Below are 21450 nucleotides of genomic sequence, written 5' to 3'. Positions count from 1 at the left end.
CGGTATAAGCTCAGAACTTTAAATTAGTGCACAGGTGGTTTAAACTTAGTTTAGTTGCAGCAGCTTTGTTCCATGCAACAGAAACGCGGCGTTGAGAAGCCTTTACGATTAATTAACCGTAATGAATTAAAGCGCGATTAATAGTGAACTCAGCTAATCATTGCATCCCTATTAAGGATATCAGTGCATTATACAAAAGGCCATTTCTACAAACATATCCAAATGTTTTCGGCTGCTCGTGCCACTCGCTTAGGTGACTCCCTCTTTGCGCAGCCTTCAACTGCAGTTTGTGCTGTATTGAACAAACGCACGTCACTTCATAACTATAGCGCCTGTTTTTTGACTGAACTAAATTTATTTTTGATGTAATGGTCACACTATTTGGAGGGCCGGAACAAATTGCCTTGGGGGCCAATTGAATAGCCCTGGTATAGAAAATCAGCTTAGTGATGTGCCGTTCATCATGCATCCTCTCGCACAGTAGGCAAATAAATTGTACGTGTTATCATGTGCTAATATATCACAGTTTCCAGCAATTACAGTACACTTTTCTTTTTTATAAGTTTGCTATGCATGACTTGGTGTGTACTGTAACGTCTCTCTTTACTCTTTTTTTTTTTTTTCAGCATTCATGGCTTTCTCCACAATGCCTGAACTGGCCAGCAAAATCAAGATGTTCTTTGCACTGGCTCCTGTCGCCACTGTGGGCTTGACCAAAAGCCCCATGACCAAACTGTCTGTTATTCCAGAGTTTCTGATTTGGGTAAGCAGTTATGCTGCACAATATATGCTTTCAGCATTATATTGCAAGGTACTCATCTGTAATAGTAAAACGATGTGCATTATTGAGTTGAGATTATACAGTAGCCGAGCAGCACCCACAATTTAGAACACATCAGATTTGTGGAGTCATTGTAAAGTTTTAAAGAAATTTATTTATAAACTAATTTTGAGAGGATCAGGTGATTATGATTGAACACGGCTGGTTCTGCATTAGCTACGTATGATCCACCAATCAGGCCAGTCCTAAAGCACTATAAAGAGCCAGTTTCTCACTACAGCCATCTTCGATTTGAAGAACCCCCCCTTCCACCCTTCCCTTCATAGGGCGGCACGGTGGCCCAATGGTTAGCACTGTTGCCTCACAGCAAGAATGTCACCGGTTCTAGTCCTTTAACAGGCCGGCTGTCGTTTCTGTGCATAGTGTTCTACCCTTGCCCGCGTGGGTTTTCCCCGGGTTCTCCGGTTTCCTCCCACACTCCAAAAAACATGCACCACATGTGAATTGAAATTGAATTGAAATCAACCTAAATGTAGCACTACAGTCAAACTCTCATCCTGCAGCATATCTCTTCATAGCATTCATTTTAGTCATCAGCTCTTATCAAGGGGGAGTTGTCAAGATCTACCTGAGCTCAAGCCTCTCGCCTTGCAAACGGGAGGGAGCCCAGGGCTCAAGGACCTTTTGGTCTCAGGGCTCTCTCCCGGGACAGCATGCCAAACTTGCTTATAATCAATCATCAGCTAAGTGTGAACTCTTGAATTTACATTTACATTTAGTCATTTGGCAGATGCTTTTGCGCAGGAAGTGCTAATTATACAGTACAAAGGTTGGTGCTCAGAGAATTAAATGCTAGAGTAAGGGATATTTTTTTTGAGTGGGAAGAGTGTTTCACATGTGGCTTGAGGTTTTGTGTGTGTGTGTGTAGGAAGAGTGTGTTCTCCACAGGTGGTTTGTAAACCCCACTCACCTGTGTGAGGCACACTCAGTTTGGGTTGTTGTTTGGTGGGAGGATCATAATGGAGTGAAAGATTATCATTTAAATTATGTTTTTAATGCCAGTGTCTGAGCATTTCAAGAGTTTCTGCGCATTCTGGCACAGGAAATTGAACCATTTGTAGCTTTAATAAATACAAATATTATTGGATTATTTCTAAAATAAAGACTAATCTGTGTTATTTGCAGTGTTGGGGAAAGTTACTTTTAAAAGTAATGCATTGCAATATTGAGTTACTCCGCTAAAAAGTAACTAGTTGTGTCACTAGTTACTTTTTATGGAATGCGTTATGTTGTTTTATGTTACTTTTGCATTACTTTCTTTACCTTTGCTGAGGCTTGATCTCTTTCAGAACTTGCAGGGCTTTTTTTTCTTCTTCTTCATCTTCTTTTTTAAATAGAGAAGCTCTGCAATTAACAATGCACTGTATAACATACACCTTCATTTACCTTAAAAAACACATTAAAAAATAATTTAGGAAAATGTTATCTTCTGAGAGAACTTCCTGATCCCAGAGCTATACATGCCGTATATACAGATTAATGAAAGTTTAAAGCAATGCGTTTGCTACTTTTGTACTTTTTGTCTTAGTTACGCAAAATCACTGCTCAGACAATCACCTTTTCCTTTTCTTTGATGCGTTTTGAGTACATGATTGAAAGTGATTACTTTTAATTTAGAAATTTATTTTTTCAAAGCTAATTAATTAAAATAAAAAAGTAACTCGGGTTACATTCTTAGAAAAGTAACTCAAATACTGTTACTTATCTTTTGAAAGTAATGCATTATTTTATTCATAACTTAGAAAAGTAATATTATTACATAACTTATGGTATCCCCAACACTGCTTATTTTACATTTGATTATTCAATTTCTGTTACCAAATACTGTTAGACTCCCCAGAAAACCATAGAGCATTGTTTATTTAATGAAAATATATTTGAATTAAAATAAATATAGATATTTGGTATTATTTATTCTTTAGAAATGACAATAGGTCAGGTAAATGTCTACAGAACTAATGTGTAAAGTAGTTTTTGTGAAAATAAAATGTCAGAATATAGGTTGCATCATCATTCTCTGTAACAGATACACAGATCAGCAGCATACGTATTCTAACATATACTTATTAAAACTAAAAAGAATAGGTGATCAGACTAAATTTAATCATAATTGAAATAATTAAAAACAAAATGAGTAAAACTTAGGGATAGTGGAAAGGTATAAGGTACTCATTTTGGGGCGGTACTGTAATGCATTTGTCATAAAATTGCTTTTGATTTTAAATGCATGACAAGATTTTTGCATTTAGGACATTAGTCTTCTTTAAATCATAGTAATAGCAAAATGTATGATGGTCATTATTTTCTTATCAGAAAATATAAAAAGGACACATTTAAATGTACAGAAAAACAAATTTGTCTTAATTTGATAGTTTTGATGAATGTGGCCCAATCTACAAATAAATGTTAAAAAACTCAGAAGCAATTTATAATATCATAATTTATGATAATAGTATTTTTTGTTTTGTTTTGTAGGATCTCTTTGGTCAAAAAGACTTTTTCCCTCAGAATGAACTGATCAAGTTTTTCGCCACGGAGTTCTGCAGCAGGAAGCCTTTGAGTGTGTTGTGTGGAAACGTCTTCTTTCTTCTCTGCGGTTTTGATGAGAAGAACCTGAACATGGTAGAGCGCTTAAGTGTTATCAAATGACATTCTTTTTTTATCTTAGTGCATTTAAGAACGTTCCTCTCTTTTGTCTCTCTTTCAGACTAGAACACCTGTGTACACAACACACTGTCCAGCAGGAACCTCTGTCCAGAACATGATTCACTGGGCTCAGGTAATAAAACTCACAATTTCTCTAACACATGTTTTTGACCTTGATCTGCAACCTATTTTAAATCATCTTTATATTATGAGTGAAGGCACAAACACTAAAGCTTGTGAGAGTTTCTTCACTCAATTTGTTTGTATCAGAGTGATCAAACAGGAACTGAACCGTCACAATAGGGGCTTTTTGCTAAAGCCTGCAGCTGCACTTGATATTTCTCTGAACCTGCTCAACCACATTGCTTCTGATGTGTTCTCAGCAGGGGCAGAAACAAATGCATCCATTAAGGGGAGATATTTGCATGCTGGTATTGATTTTTAAAGGCATATTTTACATTCAAATTTTATTATTACTATTATTTATTATTACTTATTTAATGTGAAGTGCATTTTATGTCAAATACAGTACTTATCCACTTCAATCATTTAAAGAGACTTCACTCAAAACGGTCATTGACCTCCATTGTTTTTTGTTTCTACTATGGATGTCAATATCTGCTTTTTTTCAACATTCTTCAGAATATATAGTTTTGTGTTTAACAACAACAAAAAATTCATAAGTAAAAGGTGAACTTACCCTTTAATGCACTATAAGTTATTCAAAATAAAATTATCATTAAACGGATTAATGCTCCTCAAAAATGGCATAAATGTAATTTTACACAACTTCAAATGTTGACTAGTGTGTATATGTGCGGTTTATTTATAAACTAATTTTATGAGGATCACGTGCTTATGATCAACACGGCTGGCACCACATTAGATCCGAAATCTGCCCAATCAGATGATTACGGACAGATTATAAGTAACCAGGGCTTTTCGCTCCAGTGATCTTCGTCTTAAATAAGCTCAGTCCGCCTCGCTACAAGCTGCAGACTAAGAAACGACCAAACTGGCAAACATTTAAGACTTCAACTACAAACCAACAAACCTATCAGCTACCAACATAGAAAACAACGGCAATAACACTAGCCACAATGACAACCAACAGAAACACATCTCTCAAGATCACCCCGCTCTGCCTTAGACGCCCGCGGCTCTCCACCCTCACCCAGCTCTGCGAGGCCATACACTCGAACCCGAGGCCTCTACTAGAGGCCGGAGAATGACTCGCTCCACTTCAGCTCGCATACATCAAACCAGATCCATTTCTCCCTCCACACGAAGACAACAAATAAACTCACCCACCTCATTATATGCATCAGCCTCCTCCATCATTCACCCGACAAAAAAGATCACAGTCACTGAACTCCGGAAACACCTCTCAGACCTCAGCATCCACGCTCTACGTTTACTCAACAAAACGGAACTCCTTAAACTTTACCCCAACATCACATCGGACATCACCATTCCCTCACATCACCAGCAAGAGAAAACACCAAACAATCCAGCTCTTGCCCCACTCCATATCCTCCTCAAGGGAAAAGAAAGGACAAAACAAAACATGCCCTATGCTGCACTCCCGCCAGACCATGCCCCCAGGAATTACAAGCGCCTCAATTGACATCACCCAACACCAACCAGGACTCCAGCCAAATGAACTACAATTCCCAATCTGGTCTTCTTAATCCCTACCCTACCTTACCTCTCTTTTCTGTCCTCCAGCCCCCACCTCCCTCTAGTTCTTCAAACAGCCCTAATTTTCCCTCTACTCCACTTCCTCCCTTCTAACACTATCCCTCCCGCTCTCTCCCAACCTCAATCTTTTTCCTTCGCTCCCAAACCCTCCGCTTCATGTTTCATCCCCTTTCAATCTGTAAACTCTCAACATATTCATCCTTCCCTCTTCATCACTCCCCCCTGTATTCACCAACACAAATCCCACCCAGCACGCACCCACCCTTGCACCAGTTTCCGTCTCACACTCCCCATTTACCCTTTCTTTAGCTAAGTTATCTAAGCAGAATCCAATTTTTCCATAAACTAACCCACGGATCCCCCTCTGACACCATATATAATTCACAAACCACTCTCCATATCCAGAAAGCCCCCCCCCCCCCGATCGCATACTACCCATCACACTCAACATCCTCACCAAGTGCATTTGCACACTAAGCAAAGGCTACCAATCTATCCGTACAGCTCGCACCCTCGACGCTATGTTCACCCTAGCCCTTTGTGGCTTCCTCAGATGTTCAGAAATCACAACCATTTCCAAGTCAACCCCACCATCCACCCTACCATCTCCTGATTTGCTTGACAAAGATACCATTTGCTTCTTTGTCAAACAGAGTATAACAGACCAAATTCGCAAAGGCCACTCTACGTATATATTTTTGACCTCCCATCTCCCACCCACCCCTTCCAAACTCTCCTAGCATTCCTACAGCTTAGGACATCCCAAGACCACAATCCCTCCTCCCCACTTTTTACTGACGATACAAATCGTAACTCGATTTTCGACCTCGAGGTTCTATGAAAATATATGAATAATATTGAAATAAAATACAAATAAATAATAATATTAAGTAAAACATTTTCTAGGTTCTAGTTTTCTAAAATAACTGAAGGGTCCATCTTCTTTATGTGAAACAGGTTGCCAAGTGAGAAAAACAATATCAGTACAACCTCTTACAGTATATCGTATTTTTTCAGGTGGTGTAGATGTTCTATAAGCCATTTCTTAAAGGTTGGAGGAAATTTTTTACTTCCATTTGACCAATATTAACCCTCTAGCTGAAAGCGTATCAAAGGCAATCACATTTATCTTACTTTTATTAAAACATAAGGACTGTGGTGTGATACCAAATACTGAAATTATGGCCTCAGGTTCTATATAGGTATTTAATGCATCAGAGAGAAATTTAAATATTAGCTGCCAGAAATCCTTTAATTTTGAACAAGCCCAAAACATAAGATAGTATAGCTGGTTCAATATTACATCTGTCACAATCAGGTTCTATATTCGGATTAAATCTGGCTAGTTTCACTTTGGACAAATGTAATCTGTGTACTACTTTAAATTGATTAACTCTTATGCTTTAAACATATTGAAAATGAATAAATATTATCAAAAAATATATATTTTTGGGATATTCAGAACCTTCTTATTATGCAGATAAGGATCTAAAGTGAATTTTTTCCAGATTTTCGTATATATGCTAAATAATTAATTTGGCTAGACTAGTGGTCCTAAACCACATTCCTGGGGCCTCTCCAACACAGTATTGCATGCGTCCTTTCTCAAACACACCTGATTCAACTCATTCGCAGAGACTCCAGGATCTGAGATGGTTGTGTGACACAAATAAGACATGCGAAATGTGCAGTCCAGGGTGGGCTCCAGGAACATGTTTGAGATCCACTGTGTTAAATAGTTTCACATTCTTATCTAGTGAGATAAAGTGATTGTTCAACCAAAAACAAAAAATTCCTGTACATTTACCCACACTTAGGCCATCAAAGATGTAGGTGACATTCCTTCTGCAGTAGAACATTAAAGGAGATTTTTAGCTGAAACCATTGTCCTCTGCTTTCCATATAATGGAGATCAGTGAGCACCATCAGTTTGGCATTCAAAAAACATATCCATGCAAATTATAATAACTACCCGTGGGTTTTGGTCTAATGAACCAAAACGATTGCTAGAAACTGAAAATGATTTACTTTAAATTATAACTTATTAAACTTTATTACCTGTTATTCAGAGCCTGAGCAAATGGCTCTGAGCATGTACACTGGAGTATGCACTACAAAGGAGTCTCGTTGCATAATGATGAATTTCATGCAAATTCACAGTTGAGCTGACTTATTACAGTTAAAAATCTTATTTATAACAGAATTGGGTTACGCTAGTCAAGCTGCTCCTGTTTTTGCTTGCCGATGTTTTCTGCATTGTCCCCTATCCGTTGAGTGACAGTATTTTTTTTTAAATAAATTCATTTACAAACATGTAATTAAAAAAAATTATTTCGGTTTGCTTTTTTGTAGCTCAGCAATAAAACAAACCAAAATGGTTATGTTAATTAGAAATTACGATCACTGTTAAAGGCATCCAACCCTTCCCATCATTCTTCCTCTTTTCTCAGTCAGGTTGGTGAGCCAAATTAAAAGTTTACCATGGGCCAACTTTGGCCCGCGGGCCCTAGTTTGGGCATTTTTGCATTAATCGATTCAAAGAGTTTTCCCTTCAGCGTGACAGATTTGAAGGGATTTGGGGCATAAGGATGAGCTCTTCCAAATGGTTTTCATTGCGTGACGCCAAGCAATGTTTCTGCGCAAAGTATCTTGAGTGCCCGAAATGTTCATACATTGTACCCTTTGAAATCCTACATTCCGAAGGGCCCTTCAAAGATGCCTGTTTTGAGCACTTTGGTAAGAAACAACGCTTTATTATGGCAGCTATGAATGTTTTTACTTCAAAGTTCTCTTCAGAGGATGATGTGTCCCATTTGGAATGTACCATGTCTGGAACGCAGCGTTATTACTGAAAAGGACACGACATGAACATGTCATTATGCAACAAGACATTCATAGTGCATACTTGAATGCATGCTCAGAGCCTTTTGCCCAGTTTGTGAATATAAGATAGTAAAGTTGTAAATAATGTTCAGTCTGTTGCACTGAATAAATGTTTCAGTTCATAAGACCTCATCGCATCATCAGGAGACGCAGGTAGTTATGATTTGTATGCATGTTTATTTATTTTTTTATCTTATTGATGGCACCCACTGACTTTTATTATATGGATACCAGAGGATAATGATTTTAAAAATCAAAAAATATTGTTCTGCTGAAGAACAGTAAATTAAGAGTGCGCTAACATGACATTTTCATTCTACATTGAGAGGGGTAACTATATCAGTATAAGTGACCATAGGTCGAGGTGGACACCCATGACATGTGGAGTCCCACAAGGCTCAATTCTGGCACCTCTCCTGTTCAACCTTTATATGCTCCCTTTGATGAGAAAGAACCAAATTTCCTACTACAGCTATGCTGATGACACTCAGATCTACTTAGCCTTACTGCCTAATGACTTCAACCCCATTGACAGCCTCTGCCAGTGCATTGATGAAATCAACAGTTGGATGTGCCAAAACTTTCTTCAGTTCAGCAAAGAGAAAACTGAAGTCATTGCGTTTGGGAACAGAGATGAGGTTCTCAAGGTGAATGCGTACCTTGGCTCTAGAGGTCAGAAAACAAAAAATAAGGTCAAGAATCTTGGTGTGATTCTGGAGTCAGATATTAGTTTCAATAGTAATGTCAAAGCAGTAACTAAATCTGCATACCATCTCAAAAACATTGCAAGAATTAGAAGCTTCGTTTCCAGTAAGATGTTTACTCCTCACTGACCTTACCAAAAAGACATTCAGATAGTTGCAGCTCATGCAGAATTCTGCGGCCAGGATTCTGACCAGAACCAGAAAATCAGAGCACATAAGACCTGTCCTCAGGTCTTAACACTGGCTCCCAGTTACATTTAAAATAGATTTTAAAATATTATTACTTGTCTATAAATCACTAAATGGCCAAGGACCTGGATACATTACAGATATGCTGACTGACTAAAAATCTAACAGATCACTCAGATCTTTAGGATCATATAAACTAGAAATTCCAAGAGTTCAGTCAAAGCAGGGTGAATCTGCTTTCAGCTACTACGCTCCCCACTGCTGGAATCAGCTTCCAGAAATGATCAGATGTGCTCCAACATTAGGCACGTTCAAATCAAGACTAATAACACTTCTGTTAACTGTGTCTTTACTGAATGAGCACTGTGCTACGTACAACGGATCGCACTATTATGTCTTTATTTTCTTTTTCTTTCTTTCTTTTATAACCTGTTTTAACACATTTTAATCTGTTTATATATATAAATATATATATATATATATATATATATATATATATATATATATATATATATATATATATATATATATATATATATAAATATATATAACCTCAAAGCATATGAAAGTTCTGCATCCTTTGTAGCTTGCCTTCAATTTAAAAATATTTTGTGTATTCTTTGTACAGGCTGTGAAATCCAGTAAGCTCATGGCATACGATTATGGAAGAGCTGGAAATATGGCACACTATAATCAGGTAATTTTATGCAATAAATCAGTTCTCCCTTAACGCTGGAAGACCACCTAACAGCGAACATTCTGTCATTATTTATTCTCATTACTGTATGCATTACTTTCTACTGCTGACCATTTCCATTAGTGTCGTCCTTTGTCATTTTCTATACAATGAAACTCAAAAACTACATAACCCCTAAAACATTTCTTCAAAAACTTATGTTCCATAGAAGAAGGCATACATGTGCAGGTTTAGACTGACATGAGTGATGAAATGATGACATAATTTTACAGACTATCTCCTTAAACTCTTTCCCACAAACTATATTTATACATTTAACACACCAATCTACAGTGTTTTTGAACTCTTGTAATGACTAAAACGTCTTGAGTGCTGTTACTCACAACATTAGAGTATTAGGGTGCTTTCACACTTGGTTGACTTGCCTGGACTGTACCCAAGTTCGATTGTCCCCCCTTGCCATATTCTCGGTTGGTTTGTGTTCACACTGTCTTTTTTCCTTCTGAACCCCGGTACACTTGCATCATCGAGCTGCTGCTGTGTGTACGGCTGTTGCTAGGTGATGGACACGAAAACAAATCGCCAAAATGGAAAGAGCTCTGTACATCATGGTCATTCTGCTTTTACTGAATCTTTTGGTTTTGGACATACAGAAAGTGAGCAAAAATATTATAAACGTTCAGAACATCACACAATGCAGAAGCTGTTTTTGGAGGAGACAAGCAGATATTATCACTGTGCTTACCCTGGCTCAGTCCCGCTTGTCACCAAGGTACAGTACGTGACACACAGACACACACACGCGAATGAACGTTATGAAAACGATAGTTTGTTGTACTGTTGGCGGTTCACTTCCATTATTTGGTACGATTGAATTCATACCAGAATTGAACTGAACCAGGAGTTCGCATGAACCGTACCCCAGACCACCTTTTCTAGGTGGACTTGGGTACGGTTGGTGGGTGCGCGCAAGAATTCAGAAGACACGTTCACACTAGATAAATGTACCGTACTCTTGACGTCAAACGAACCCGGGTGTGGACCAAAAGTGCTAGTGTGAAAGCACCCTTAGAGTCTGTAGTACAACTGATCAATGCCTAAATTTTCTGTTCCTGCTTGTCCCCCATCAGTCGACCCCTCCACTATACAACATCCAGGACATGACAGTACCCACTGCTCTGTGGTCTGGTGGACAGGACACTTTGGCAGATCCTAAGGACGTGGCTCTGCTGCTCACCCAGATCCCTAAATTGGTGTACCACCGTGACATTAAGCACTGGGAGCACCTGGACTTTATTTGGGGGATGGACGCCCCACAAGAGATGTACGAGAAAATGATCGAAATAATGAGGGAGAATGTTTGAAAAGACATGCACTATTAACCTTGTTCATATCAGAGTAAAATCAGATCATGCGTGACAAAAAAAAAAACTGAACACAAATACTCAGATTTGGACTGAGCGTGTGAACGTACTGTAGCTTTTGATTGAGCAGCAGGTTTTATCAGCATTCTTTGAGCCTTAACTAATGCTTTTCTACCTCTATGTTTGTTCTTGCTTTAAGCAGATGAACCATTTGTTTGAGGTGCTGGTAACCCAATCAACATTTTACGAATGTAAATTCAATCTTAAAAACCAATGCAAGTCTTTCTGTGCCATCAACCAGAGACTGTTTTACGCTCAAGATCAGGTGTTGTTTTTAATGTCTTGTAAAGTACATGCACTTGTTTCATATTTTCACTTTAGCTTTTACTAACCACTACATCTACTAACTGTATCATAGCATTTCATTACTTATTTTAATGTCTTGGAAGGATTGTTTAAATCATGTGAAAAATCCCAATAAACACAGAAAACATGTATATAGAAAGTAGTGAGCTTTTTATTTTGCAAATACATTTTATACCGTACAGTCATAAAAGCAAACTTGAACATTAAAACAAACCTAATATACGTACACACAAAATGTCTGACAAGTCTCAACAAATCAGTAAATCAAACAGGTTTACATACAACATTTTCCATCAGGGAAGTGTAGTTTCTTAACATCACATGTAACAATATTTGTGGTGCAGAAATAAATAATTGGTGCACATCCAATCTAAAACTCATCTGGTGATTTGTGAAGGACCCCGGTGATCCATTAATACTCACATTGACTTCGTTAACATTGAAACAATTTTTAGGAATTTGTGTCTCTGTGCAATATCTAGTGGAGTTTCCTGTTTCTGTAAGAGAAGATGAAAAAAATCAAACAACCCAATCGCACCAATTTAATCATTTAGATTGCATGCAAAAGAGATCAACACAAATTTCACATCTTCAGCAAGTTTCATTTCTCAATAATATTTTATTACTTTTTATCTGGTTACATTTAAAGATTCACCTAAAAATTAATTCTGCTAAAAATGACTCACTCTCATGTTGTTTCAATTCTCTGAGACTTTCTTTAGAACACAAATTAAGATATTTTAGATTAAATCGGAGAGCCATTTAAAAGCTGTAAATGGAACCAAGATTGCCTGTCTTCTCTTTTATGTTAGGTCAGGGTGCACACTTATTACACGCAATACAACGTGTTGCCATTAGAGTCAACAGTGCAACACACAAGTCCCATACTGCCCTTAGTAAACGCACATCATGACTGACATGCAAGACAAAGGTTTTTGCAGTTTTTCAGTGCACAAAATCGTTCATGGAACTTTTTTAAATTAATTCTTTAATTAATTTAATTGCAGTTCAACCACTGAAGACACATGGAAAGTGTTTGGTTCTTAATATCTTAATTTTCATTCTGATGGTAAACGAATTTCTCGGGATTGAAACGATGTTACATTAATATATGTTGATATATGTGGGTGAGAAAATAATATAAAAAATTTCATTTTTGCTTGAAATAATCTTTTAACTTTAGTATAACAAGCTGACATGATCCAAAAAACTATTTATGAAAATTGTTTCACTCCTAAATGGCTCACAACAAAACTATGACACCTGTCATTGCACTTATGTGATGTGACGCAATGACAACTGAATGTCTCTGAAGTTAGTTCATGTTCAAGTAATGGCAAATGACTATGCGCACACGAAATCTGTGCGCACAGAAATCCGCAGATTTTTAGCCCATCATTGACTATTTATTTACTTGTGTAAATTTACATTTATTTAGTTTTTAAAATTAATTTCAGTAATAATATTGACTAATATGAACGTGTTGATTTGAGTTATTTACAATACAGTTTGTAAAGTAATCTTTTTTTTGTCTTTTAGTAAATATGAGAGACCTGCTTTGTTTACCAAATGAATCTGCATTGTAAAAATTAAATAAAAAGTTATTATTTTTTATTTAATATATTCAGTTTTTAGTTACGATACTCCCAAAATCATTCCACATAAGTCTGCATATTTTCTACAAAATTCTCCACAGAAATAGCAAAAAATGTCCACTGATTCTGTCTGGCCCTACCAATGACCACATAATTAACTTACTTTGTTCTGTATCGAAACATCTGCATTTCTCTGCAGTAACAAAGGAACAATCCTTTGACTTTTTCGTTGGCATGCATAGTGAAGTCCAGTGTTCCCCTTCTAAAAGAGATGCAACGATACACACATTATAACATGAACATCTTTTTAGGATAAAACTTTGTCAAAAATTTTAATACCCTTAACTTGATAAAATTAAGTGTTTTACTTACATAGTCTACAGCATTTACATCCACCTTAGTGGCCAACAGAAACTCCATCAATTTCACATTTTTTCTTTGCTTCTCTTCCTTTTGAAATAAAAAAGGTGAAAATCTTTATTAATGAATAGCTATAACACATTCTATGCTTATAAAGCAATCTTTAAAAAAATTCTTAATCTCATTCAGATTAATTTTCAATTACTAATGCATTTTAGTCATTAAAATACCACAACTTACCATTATAAGATAACCAATGAGCAAAATAGGCATTAAAATGGCAATCATCAGGTAGTCCAAAAAGGAAAAGGTTCTTCTCGTAGCATAGTGCAAGCAAGTCCTTTGTTTCTAAAGGAAGATTGCCATATATATTTAAACAAAACAATCTGGCTACATGAAATAAACAATTATCGATAAAATGTTTTGTCACTGGGTGAGTCAGAAGCAACATGCATTTAAATGAATCATTGCACACTAGACTCATTCATAACAATATGATGGCAGCATTATGGTAATCATGATTCAAGGGAACTGCATTGCATCTCAACTCTTATGCAATACCTTATTCCTAATGGACACATTTGCATTGCTATCTAGCAGGTATTTTACAATCCTGAGGTTGCCCCGTCTACAGGCGGCTATGATCGGTGTGTCTCCTGTTCCTTCATCTTGAGCATTTATGTTTTTGGGATCAGCTGAGATGAGTTCTTTCAGTTTGTGGATGTCATCATCATAAGCTGCCTGGCACATGGGCTATGGAAAGAAAGTGGCACGAAACAGCATTACATTAAAAGCACGTAGCCTATAAGAATTTCTTAAAGTACATTAAATAAGAGGATATACATAGCCTATATTCAGTTAATGTCTAATGACAGATAACTTGATAAGACGTTATGAAGATCAAAACAGGTCTGGTGACTTCATTAACTTGATAGATTACTCAACACATAAAACACACCCTTTGCAAATACAAAATTAAAGTGAAAAAATAATAAACCTTATGTGTATTACTTAGCCTATATAAACAGTGCAAATATCACATCTATAAACTATTGTAGTTCTCTGTTATGTTTAAGTACAACAACACATACGTGTATCCGAATTAGATGAAGTCAAATCATTAATGAAAATGCTAATAAAATTGCTAAAGTACAATAGAATGTTAACATTGACATCTTTAAAACAAATTAAGAAAAGAAAAATAAGAAAGAAAACAAAATAAGACATGACTTCTCTGAAATAACGATAAAAATGTGAACGTTAAACTGTGTTTGTCGGAGATGACAGCTGACTGGCACTAGTACAGCACGTAGCAGAAGTAATCATCATGACTAAGTTTATACTCAGTTTAAGCTATTACGTTGACAAATGTTAAGTACAAAGAGCAAAACTCATTAAATCGTCAGAGATTAAATCGTCTTAATTTACATTAAATTGACCGGAACATCATTACTACAATCATCACGTTTTTTCCAACCCGAGACAGGAAGATCAAGTTTCAAAACAGGCTGTAAATCACGTTACCTCTGAGTACATGATCCCCATTTGGCTTCCTCTGTCCTTGAAGTAAAACGAAACTTACAAATCCTTTATCTGGACTCTGAAGACATAAAACTAACAACCCTTCGCTAATTTGCTTTGTACCTGTGAGCGGTACCAGTGAGCACCACTTGAGATTCAGGTGATAAGGGTGTGGGCGTGTATGACGATGACGCATAGGCCAAATAATAACGCAATCAGTTCAGGTGTGTAGCGGACGGTGGATTCATCCAAGAGAGACGATAGACTCATTTCCTGTCAAACTCGAAGAATCCAGAATAAGTCATTTTTAGCGAGTGTAATAACATTTTCACATGTAAGAGTTTAAAACAGAATTGTGCGAGTTCCTGATCTTTATGTAGGCTAGAATAATTCTCAGTTTTTACATTAGGATATTTTAGTCACAGGACAGCATAACAACATAAAATAGAGTAATTTCTCAGGCAGAAATACAAAGCTTTGGTTATTAAAAAAATATTTAGGAAATAAACAAACAGCCACAACAACAAAAATGTTAAAAAGGTTTAGTATATCCTTTGCATGCATCTGTGTTGTCCGTAGCCTATTTACTCACTCCTACACTCTCTTAAATAAAGGTATGAGAGCTGACACTGCAGTAGTACATTTTTAAAAGGTAAAAGTTTTTTTTATTAAAGGGTCTACATTGATACCTCAAAGATAAATTAAATGGTAAGAGGAATTAGAATTAGAATGTCGTTATTGTCCCCGAAGGGCAATAGGTTTACAGCAATAGCTGACAGATAACAGCAACAAGTCACACTGGAACAACATAGAAGTATAACAGTAAACAAAATTAATCATAATCAAGTAAAAAAAAAACATACAACTTAAAGCAGTAACTCAACTGCAGTTGGAACAAATGACTGCAAATATCTGTTGGACCTTGCCTGAATAAGTATACGTTCTGCCTGATGGCAGGAGGCAAAACTTTTAATAAATGGTTCTCATCCGCTAAAATGGACATAACCCTCTTTATAACTCTCACCTCATACACTGTCCAGTACTATTAAGATTTATGCCCAAAATCTTTTGAGATAGACAAACAATTTTTGGAAGTCTGTTTTTTACTTGTCACCCGCAAATTACCATATCAGCAAATTACTGCAAAAGTTTAAAGACACTAAAATTAAATGTCATAAGAGGCCTATCAACTTCCTTAAATAAAACAATCGTTGATTTGCCTTTTTACAAATAAAATTTGTGTTGACCTCAAAGATCAGTTTATTATCCAGGATGGTGTCCAGGTATTTATACTCACTCACTGTCTCAACAACAGTACCGTTTAGTAGTAGCAGCATTAGAAATAGAGTTACAGCGAAAATTTATAAGCATCTCTTTACACTGTAAAACCCAACAGTCAATTTTATCAAATGAAATGAGTGTAGTTAACTCAAAACTTACTGAAAGTTAATTCTACTCATTTGAAAAGAGTTTTTAACTCAGTGTTGAGGGTAATGAGTTAATAAAATACCTCATTACTTCAACTTAAATGGAGTAAGTTGACAGTACTCATAAAGATTAGTTTTTCTTACTGAAATGGTTTGTACTGTAGCAATCGGTTTCCTCAAACAGTTTGAGTTGCCTTAACTTATTGGGTTTTACAGTACTCAGTTGGTTTGAGTTCTCTTAATTTATTGGGTTTACTGTGCTCAAATTGCTTCATTTACTTAAATGGATTAAGTTCACAGTACCCATTAGAATTGTTTTTTTTTTTACTTAAATGGTTTGTTGCAATCGGTTTCCTCAAATAGTTTGAGTTACCTTAGCTTTTTAGGTTTTACAGTGTAGTAATTTAGATATTAAGTTGTAAATATGAGTCTTTGCACCAAACAACAAAGTTGTCCAACACTGGGCCATGACCCTCCTCATAATTATGCAGAAGACTGACAATGGCAGAATCATCAACATATAATTAATGATATACCTTGATTCAAATTTACTCTGACAGTCATTAGTGTAAAGTACAAACAATAGTGGTGACAAAACATATCCCTGTGGAGAACCTGTTGGGTAAAAATTTAGTTCGACAATGTGTTATTAACTCAGGTTCTCTGAGGCCTCACTATTAAAAAATTAACCAGCCAGCATACAGTGCCCAGGTCAATGCTTGGAAATTTAAAATACCTGTTGGCCAAAATATGAGGCTGCATACTGTTAAAAGCTGAAGAGAAATCCACAAAGCATAGTCGCAAACAGTGTGCAAAATGATGTTCTGGGGACAGAAACTGTCTGACCAGTTGAGCAAAAAGAGAAAACAATAGACACAGCCATGCTGTGAAACTGACAATTTGCATTACTTTGGAGACAGTCAGGGCTCAGGAAACCAAGACATTTTAAGGTCTGTCACACCAGTTATATATATAGATAATATAAATTTATATTCCCACACCTGTCACAAAGTCCAGTAATAAAATAACAGTAATATCCAGAGGAAAGAGGTACACTTTTGCTTTATTAGGTACTACTACCTTAACACCAATGTGTTAACGCAAGTGTCAACTGTCATACCTTTCTCTAAGATTGCTAAGCATGATTTACAGCTATGAAGAATATTCCTTAAAACGCTTTTTAAAGATTCAATTAAAATATCTTCATTTGTGTTGTGATGATAAATGAATGTCTCAGGGATTGAAAGGATATAAGGGTGATCAATAATACAGTTTGAACTTTTTCTGATATTTTCCTGAAAATTACTTGTTTCAAAAACAGACAAAAACAAAGCAATGAAATATAAATTATATATTTGTAACTGTAAATCAATTAAATGATTTTGGGGGTTTTGATTGAGCTCAATTCTAAACAAACAACTAATGTATACAACTATGGATAAAACTAAAAAGACCACTTGAATTGTCTACTTTCTCTGGATTTTCTTTTTGAGTTAACATTTGAGTTAATATTTGAATACATTTCTTCATTATTTTACATTTATTTCATACTTACATGCATGTTTCAAATTAATGATCTAATTTATTTATTTATTCTGTTTGACTCAGAATAACACATTTTTTAATGTCAACATTTTTATTTTACATTTAATTTTTAATAGTTTATAGAATTAACCAACATCTATGTTTCACTCAAACACATAATTATAAATACAGATCATTTTTAAATAGTTACAAAACATAAACATTCTGTATAAAAACAAACATCATTGGTTCTTGAGTGTTATATACAATGCAAATTTGATTGTCCATTTGCCATAATGTGCATAATAAAACAACTAAATGTACAAATTGTAACTAGTACTTTTGTAAAACTGTATAACATGTTGTTCAGCCTTTATTTAAACAGAAAATACTCTCTGAACTTAATGTTTTTCATAGAAGTGTCCTTGCCTAAAACGAGCAGCAAGAGTTTACAGAATTTACAGGACAAACTACATTGAGAACAATTAAAACAATTACAAATTATACAATCCCCCCCTATTTGCTCAGTGATTGTCTTAAAGTGATGCAAAGGCACCAATTTTTGAATTTTCAATTTAGACTGAAGAAAATTCAACCATACGGAATTCCAGACAGAGCTGCATACACATAAAATTCCTAATAAAACACCTAATTCAATGCAAACAAAGGGATCAAAGTAATTCTGAGAACGTATACTAAGAAGTACTATAAAATAAAAACTTCAGAAAGGTAGCGTCTCTAAAATAAAAGTATACAGTAAGTAATCCTCAATGTTACTTTTTAAGTTCAACCAAAACTGAAAATGTACTCACTATTTACTGACCCTCAGGTGGTTCCAAACCTTTACGAGTTTCCTTGTTCTGTTGATCACAAAAGTTATTTAAAGTTAATTTAAAGAATTTTAGAAACCGGTAATTACTGACTTCTGTAAAAAACAAATACTAGGGAAGTTAATGGTTACTGGTTTTTCAACATTTTTTCCAAATAATTCAAACAGATTTGTGACAAGTGAAGAGTGAGTAATTATAACAGAATGTTCAGTTTTGGGTGAACTATCCCTTTAAGCTCTCCTTGTTTGTTACAGACCTTTAGGATCGACAAGTTAATAATATTAAAATAATAATATAATCTTTTTAGGCTTAATCGGAGGTGCATATTAATACACCTTACTGTATTACAGAGTACAGAGTATTTTTTACTTTGGGGAAAATTTTACTTTTATTTTACTGCATCTCAGTGGACAATTTTGTAGGTTTTTTTTTAAATCCACTATACATTCCACAATAAACATGCCATTCCTTGTTATGTTGAAATGGTGAAATCGCCAACTTCTTCAAGAGTCTATTGTGGTGCTCAATCCATGAATTCAAATGAAAAACAATCACATTTATAACACAGTGAAGTTCAGTGCTGAATCTGCCTTTGACTTGATTTGCTTGATTTTGCTTGATTTGCTTACCAAAGTCTCTGCATTGTCAAGTGACAGTATGCAAATTTAAACAAAATTTAATTTATTTTACACAATTTTATTGAAACATTTGATTTCAGTTAGCTTTAAACAGTAAAAAGAAAAAAAAGAAGAAAAAACAAAAAACAACAAAGCAAACATTAAATTTGAATTGACAATCTCGAAACCATCCTATCATTCTTTTTCTCTTCTCAGATGGTAAGGAGGGCCAAATCAAAGGTTACCATGGACCAACTTTGGCCCACGGGCCCCTGGGCGTCTCTGCTATTTACCTGTCATTATTATAATAATTATTTGGCCTGCTTTTATTATTATTATTATTATTTATTTATTTATTTATTTATTTATTATTATTATTATGTTGCCTAGAAATAAATTAAATGTAGTCTAACAGCCTATATCGCAAGCGCACTTATAACTCTGAACTCTTAATAAATATTAATATAAATGTTTTAAACTATCACTCTAATTGTTAAGAACATCATTACCAGTTGACAGAAGACACGTAATGCTGATTTAAAGGGATTGTGTATGGAATAAAATCACTGTCATTAATATTTCGTGTGTAAATAAAATTCACGCATCCGTAATTATAAAATCGTAAAGGAAAACGGAGCGTACTCGTAATTTTACAAGGCTACAATTTCAAAATCTGCGATTAGAACAGACACAGATACGACATTTTGTTTTTCTGTTTGTTTATGACTGATAAATTTACGATGGGTGTACTTTACAAACACGAATTAGTTTCACTACGGACACGAAGTCCTGATTACGAGTACGAATCAAACAGCGAGACTTCACTGTCAAAATTACGTCACCGCTTCCACAGGCATTAGTAAACAAGCGAGAGTCATCGATCATAACGGCGCGCCTGCTGGACGTTCGAGTTTACACACACCGTCTCAGATAAGATTTCTGTTATTCCCTCTTTGAGAAATGTCCGTCATGAGCTGTAATAAAGGTTGAGACTTAATGAGGTCCTATTTCGCTGTGTTTCTTGGACATTTTACTGAATCAAATTAAGAACGGGCCGAGGATAGAGAGCTAGCATAATGTCAGTTAACGTTACAGGCAGCGAGCGCAGAGTCTCTCAGTGAATCACTGAACGGTGTTTAACTATAACAGGACATCTGTTGATTAAGTCACCTTTTTTAAAGCCAGATCGAATATTGATCTATTATGTAATGAAGATATCAGCAAAAGGCAGTTTAAATATTTGAGGGTTTGTGCTCACCAGAAGTTTGTAACGTTAAACATTTATGAGACTATGAATCAAAATAAATAAATGTTAAATATGTGACCCCGGACCACAAAACCAGACATGAGGGGCAATCATCTGAAACAGACCTGTATGTCATCTGAAAGCTGAATAATTAAGCCCCTCATTGATGTATGGCGAGGAGATGATATGATCAGATATATATATATATATATATATATATATATATATATATATATATATATATATATATATATATATATATATATATATATATATATATATTTTTTTTATCTTATCTTTAAATTTGTACAAAGGTATTAGTAACTATTGATATAGATGTTTTTTATGTTATTTGTTATTATATGTTTGTTATATTACTTGATTAAACTATTAGTTACATTATACTGTATTACTATAATTAATAAAATATTACCATAAACATTTATATTACCATTTAGCCGTAAACTATTCGGTGTGTTTCTCTCTTTCCGTGTGTGTTTGTTATCACTATATTGGTGATTGTTTAATTACCACATTATATTTTGCTTATTCTAGTTTATTTAAAGTTAATTAATTGATAAGAGTAAAACTTTTCTTTGTTTTATCTACCTATACTGGATAAATGTGTCTAATTTAATTTGTGTTCTCTGGTGATCTTAGAGTATTTTAGAGTTATTTAAACAGTTGAAAAAGGTGACTTAATCAACAGATGTCCTGTTAGTTAAACACCGTTCAGTGATTCACTGAGAGACTCTGCGCTCGCTGCCTGAAACGTTAACTGACATTATGCTAGCTCTCTATCCTCGGCCCGTTCTTAATTTTGATTCAGTAAAATGTCCAAGAAACACAGCGAAATAGGACCTCATTAAGTCTCAACCTTTATTACAGCTCATGACGGACATTTCTCAAAGAGGGAATAACAGAAATCTTATCTGAGAC

General features: G+C 35.3%; 2 protein-coding genes across 2 annotated transcripts in view; one reads left to right on the top strand and one right to left on the bottom strand.

The window, feature by feature from the left end:
* lipf (lipase, gastric) overlaps nucleotides 1-11530 on the top strand; it is a 35576-nt gene extending 24046 nt beyond the window's left edge. Inside the window, exons 6-10 of the mRNA XM_056469392.1 lie at nucleotides 627-763; nucleotides 3317-3463; nucleotides 3549-3620; nucleotides 9593-9661; nucleotides 10792-11530. Of these exons, the coding sequence (XP_056325367.1) occupies nucleotides 627-763; nucleotides 3317-3463; nucleotides 3549-3620; nucleotides 9593-9661; nucleotides 10792-11025 (659 nt within the window). The 3' untranslated portion in view covers nucleotides 11026-11530. The remainder of the gene's footprint in view (nucleotides 1-626; nucleotides 764-3316; nucleotides 3464-3548; nucleotides 3621-9592; nucleotides 9662-10791) is intronic.
* Nucleotides 11523-15033, bottom strand: ankrd22 (ankyrin repeat domain 22). Its single transcript, XM_056469393.1, has 6 exons — nucleotides 14871-15033; nucleotides 13908-14099; nucleotides 13587-13694; nucleotides 13359-13436; nucleotides 13150-13248; nucleotides 11523-11888 (listed from the first exon to the last, which is right to left on the bottom strand). Exons 1-6 carry the CDS (start codon nucleotides 14889-14891, stop codon nucleotides 11811-11813), a joined length of 576 nt encoding a protein of 191 aa, XP_056325368.1. The 5' UTR covers nucleotides 14892-15033; the 3' UTR covers nucleotides 11523-11810.
* Nucleotides 15034-21450: the final 6417 nt, after the last annotated feature.

This window comes from Danio aesculapii, chromosome 12, assembly GCF_903798145.1.
Source record: "Danio aesculapii chromosome 12, fDanAes4.1, whole genome shotgun sequence".
Taxonomy (NCBI): domain Eukaryota; kingdom Metazoa; phylum Chordata; class Actinopteri; order Cypriniformes; family Danionidae; genus Danio; species Danio aesculapii.
Note: the sequence above shows the minus strand (reverse complement) of the source record. Positions and strands in the feature narration are given on the sequence as shown.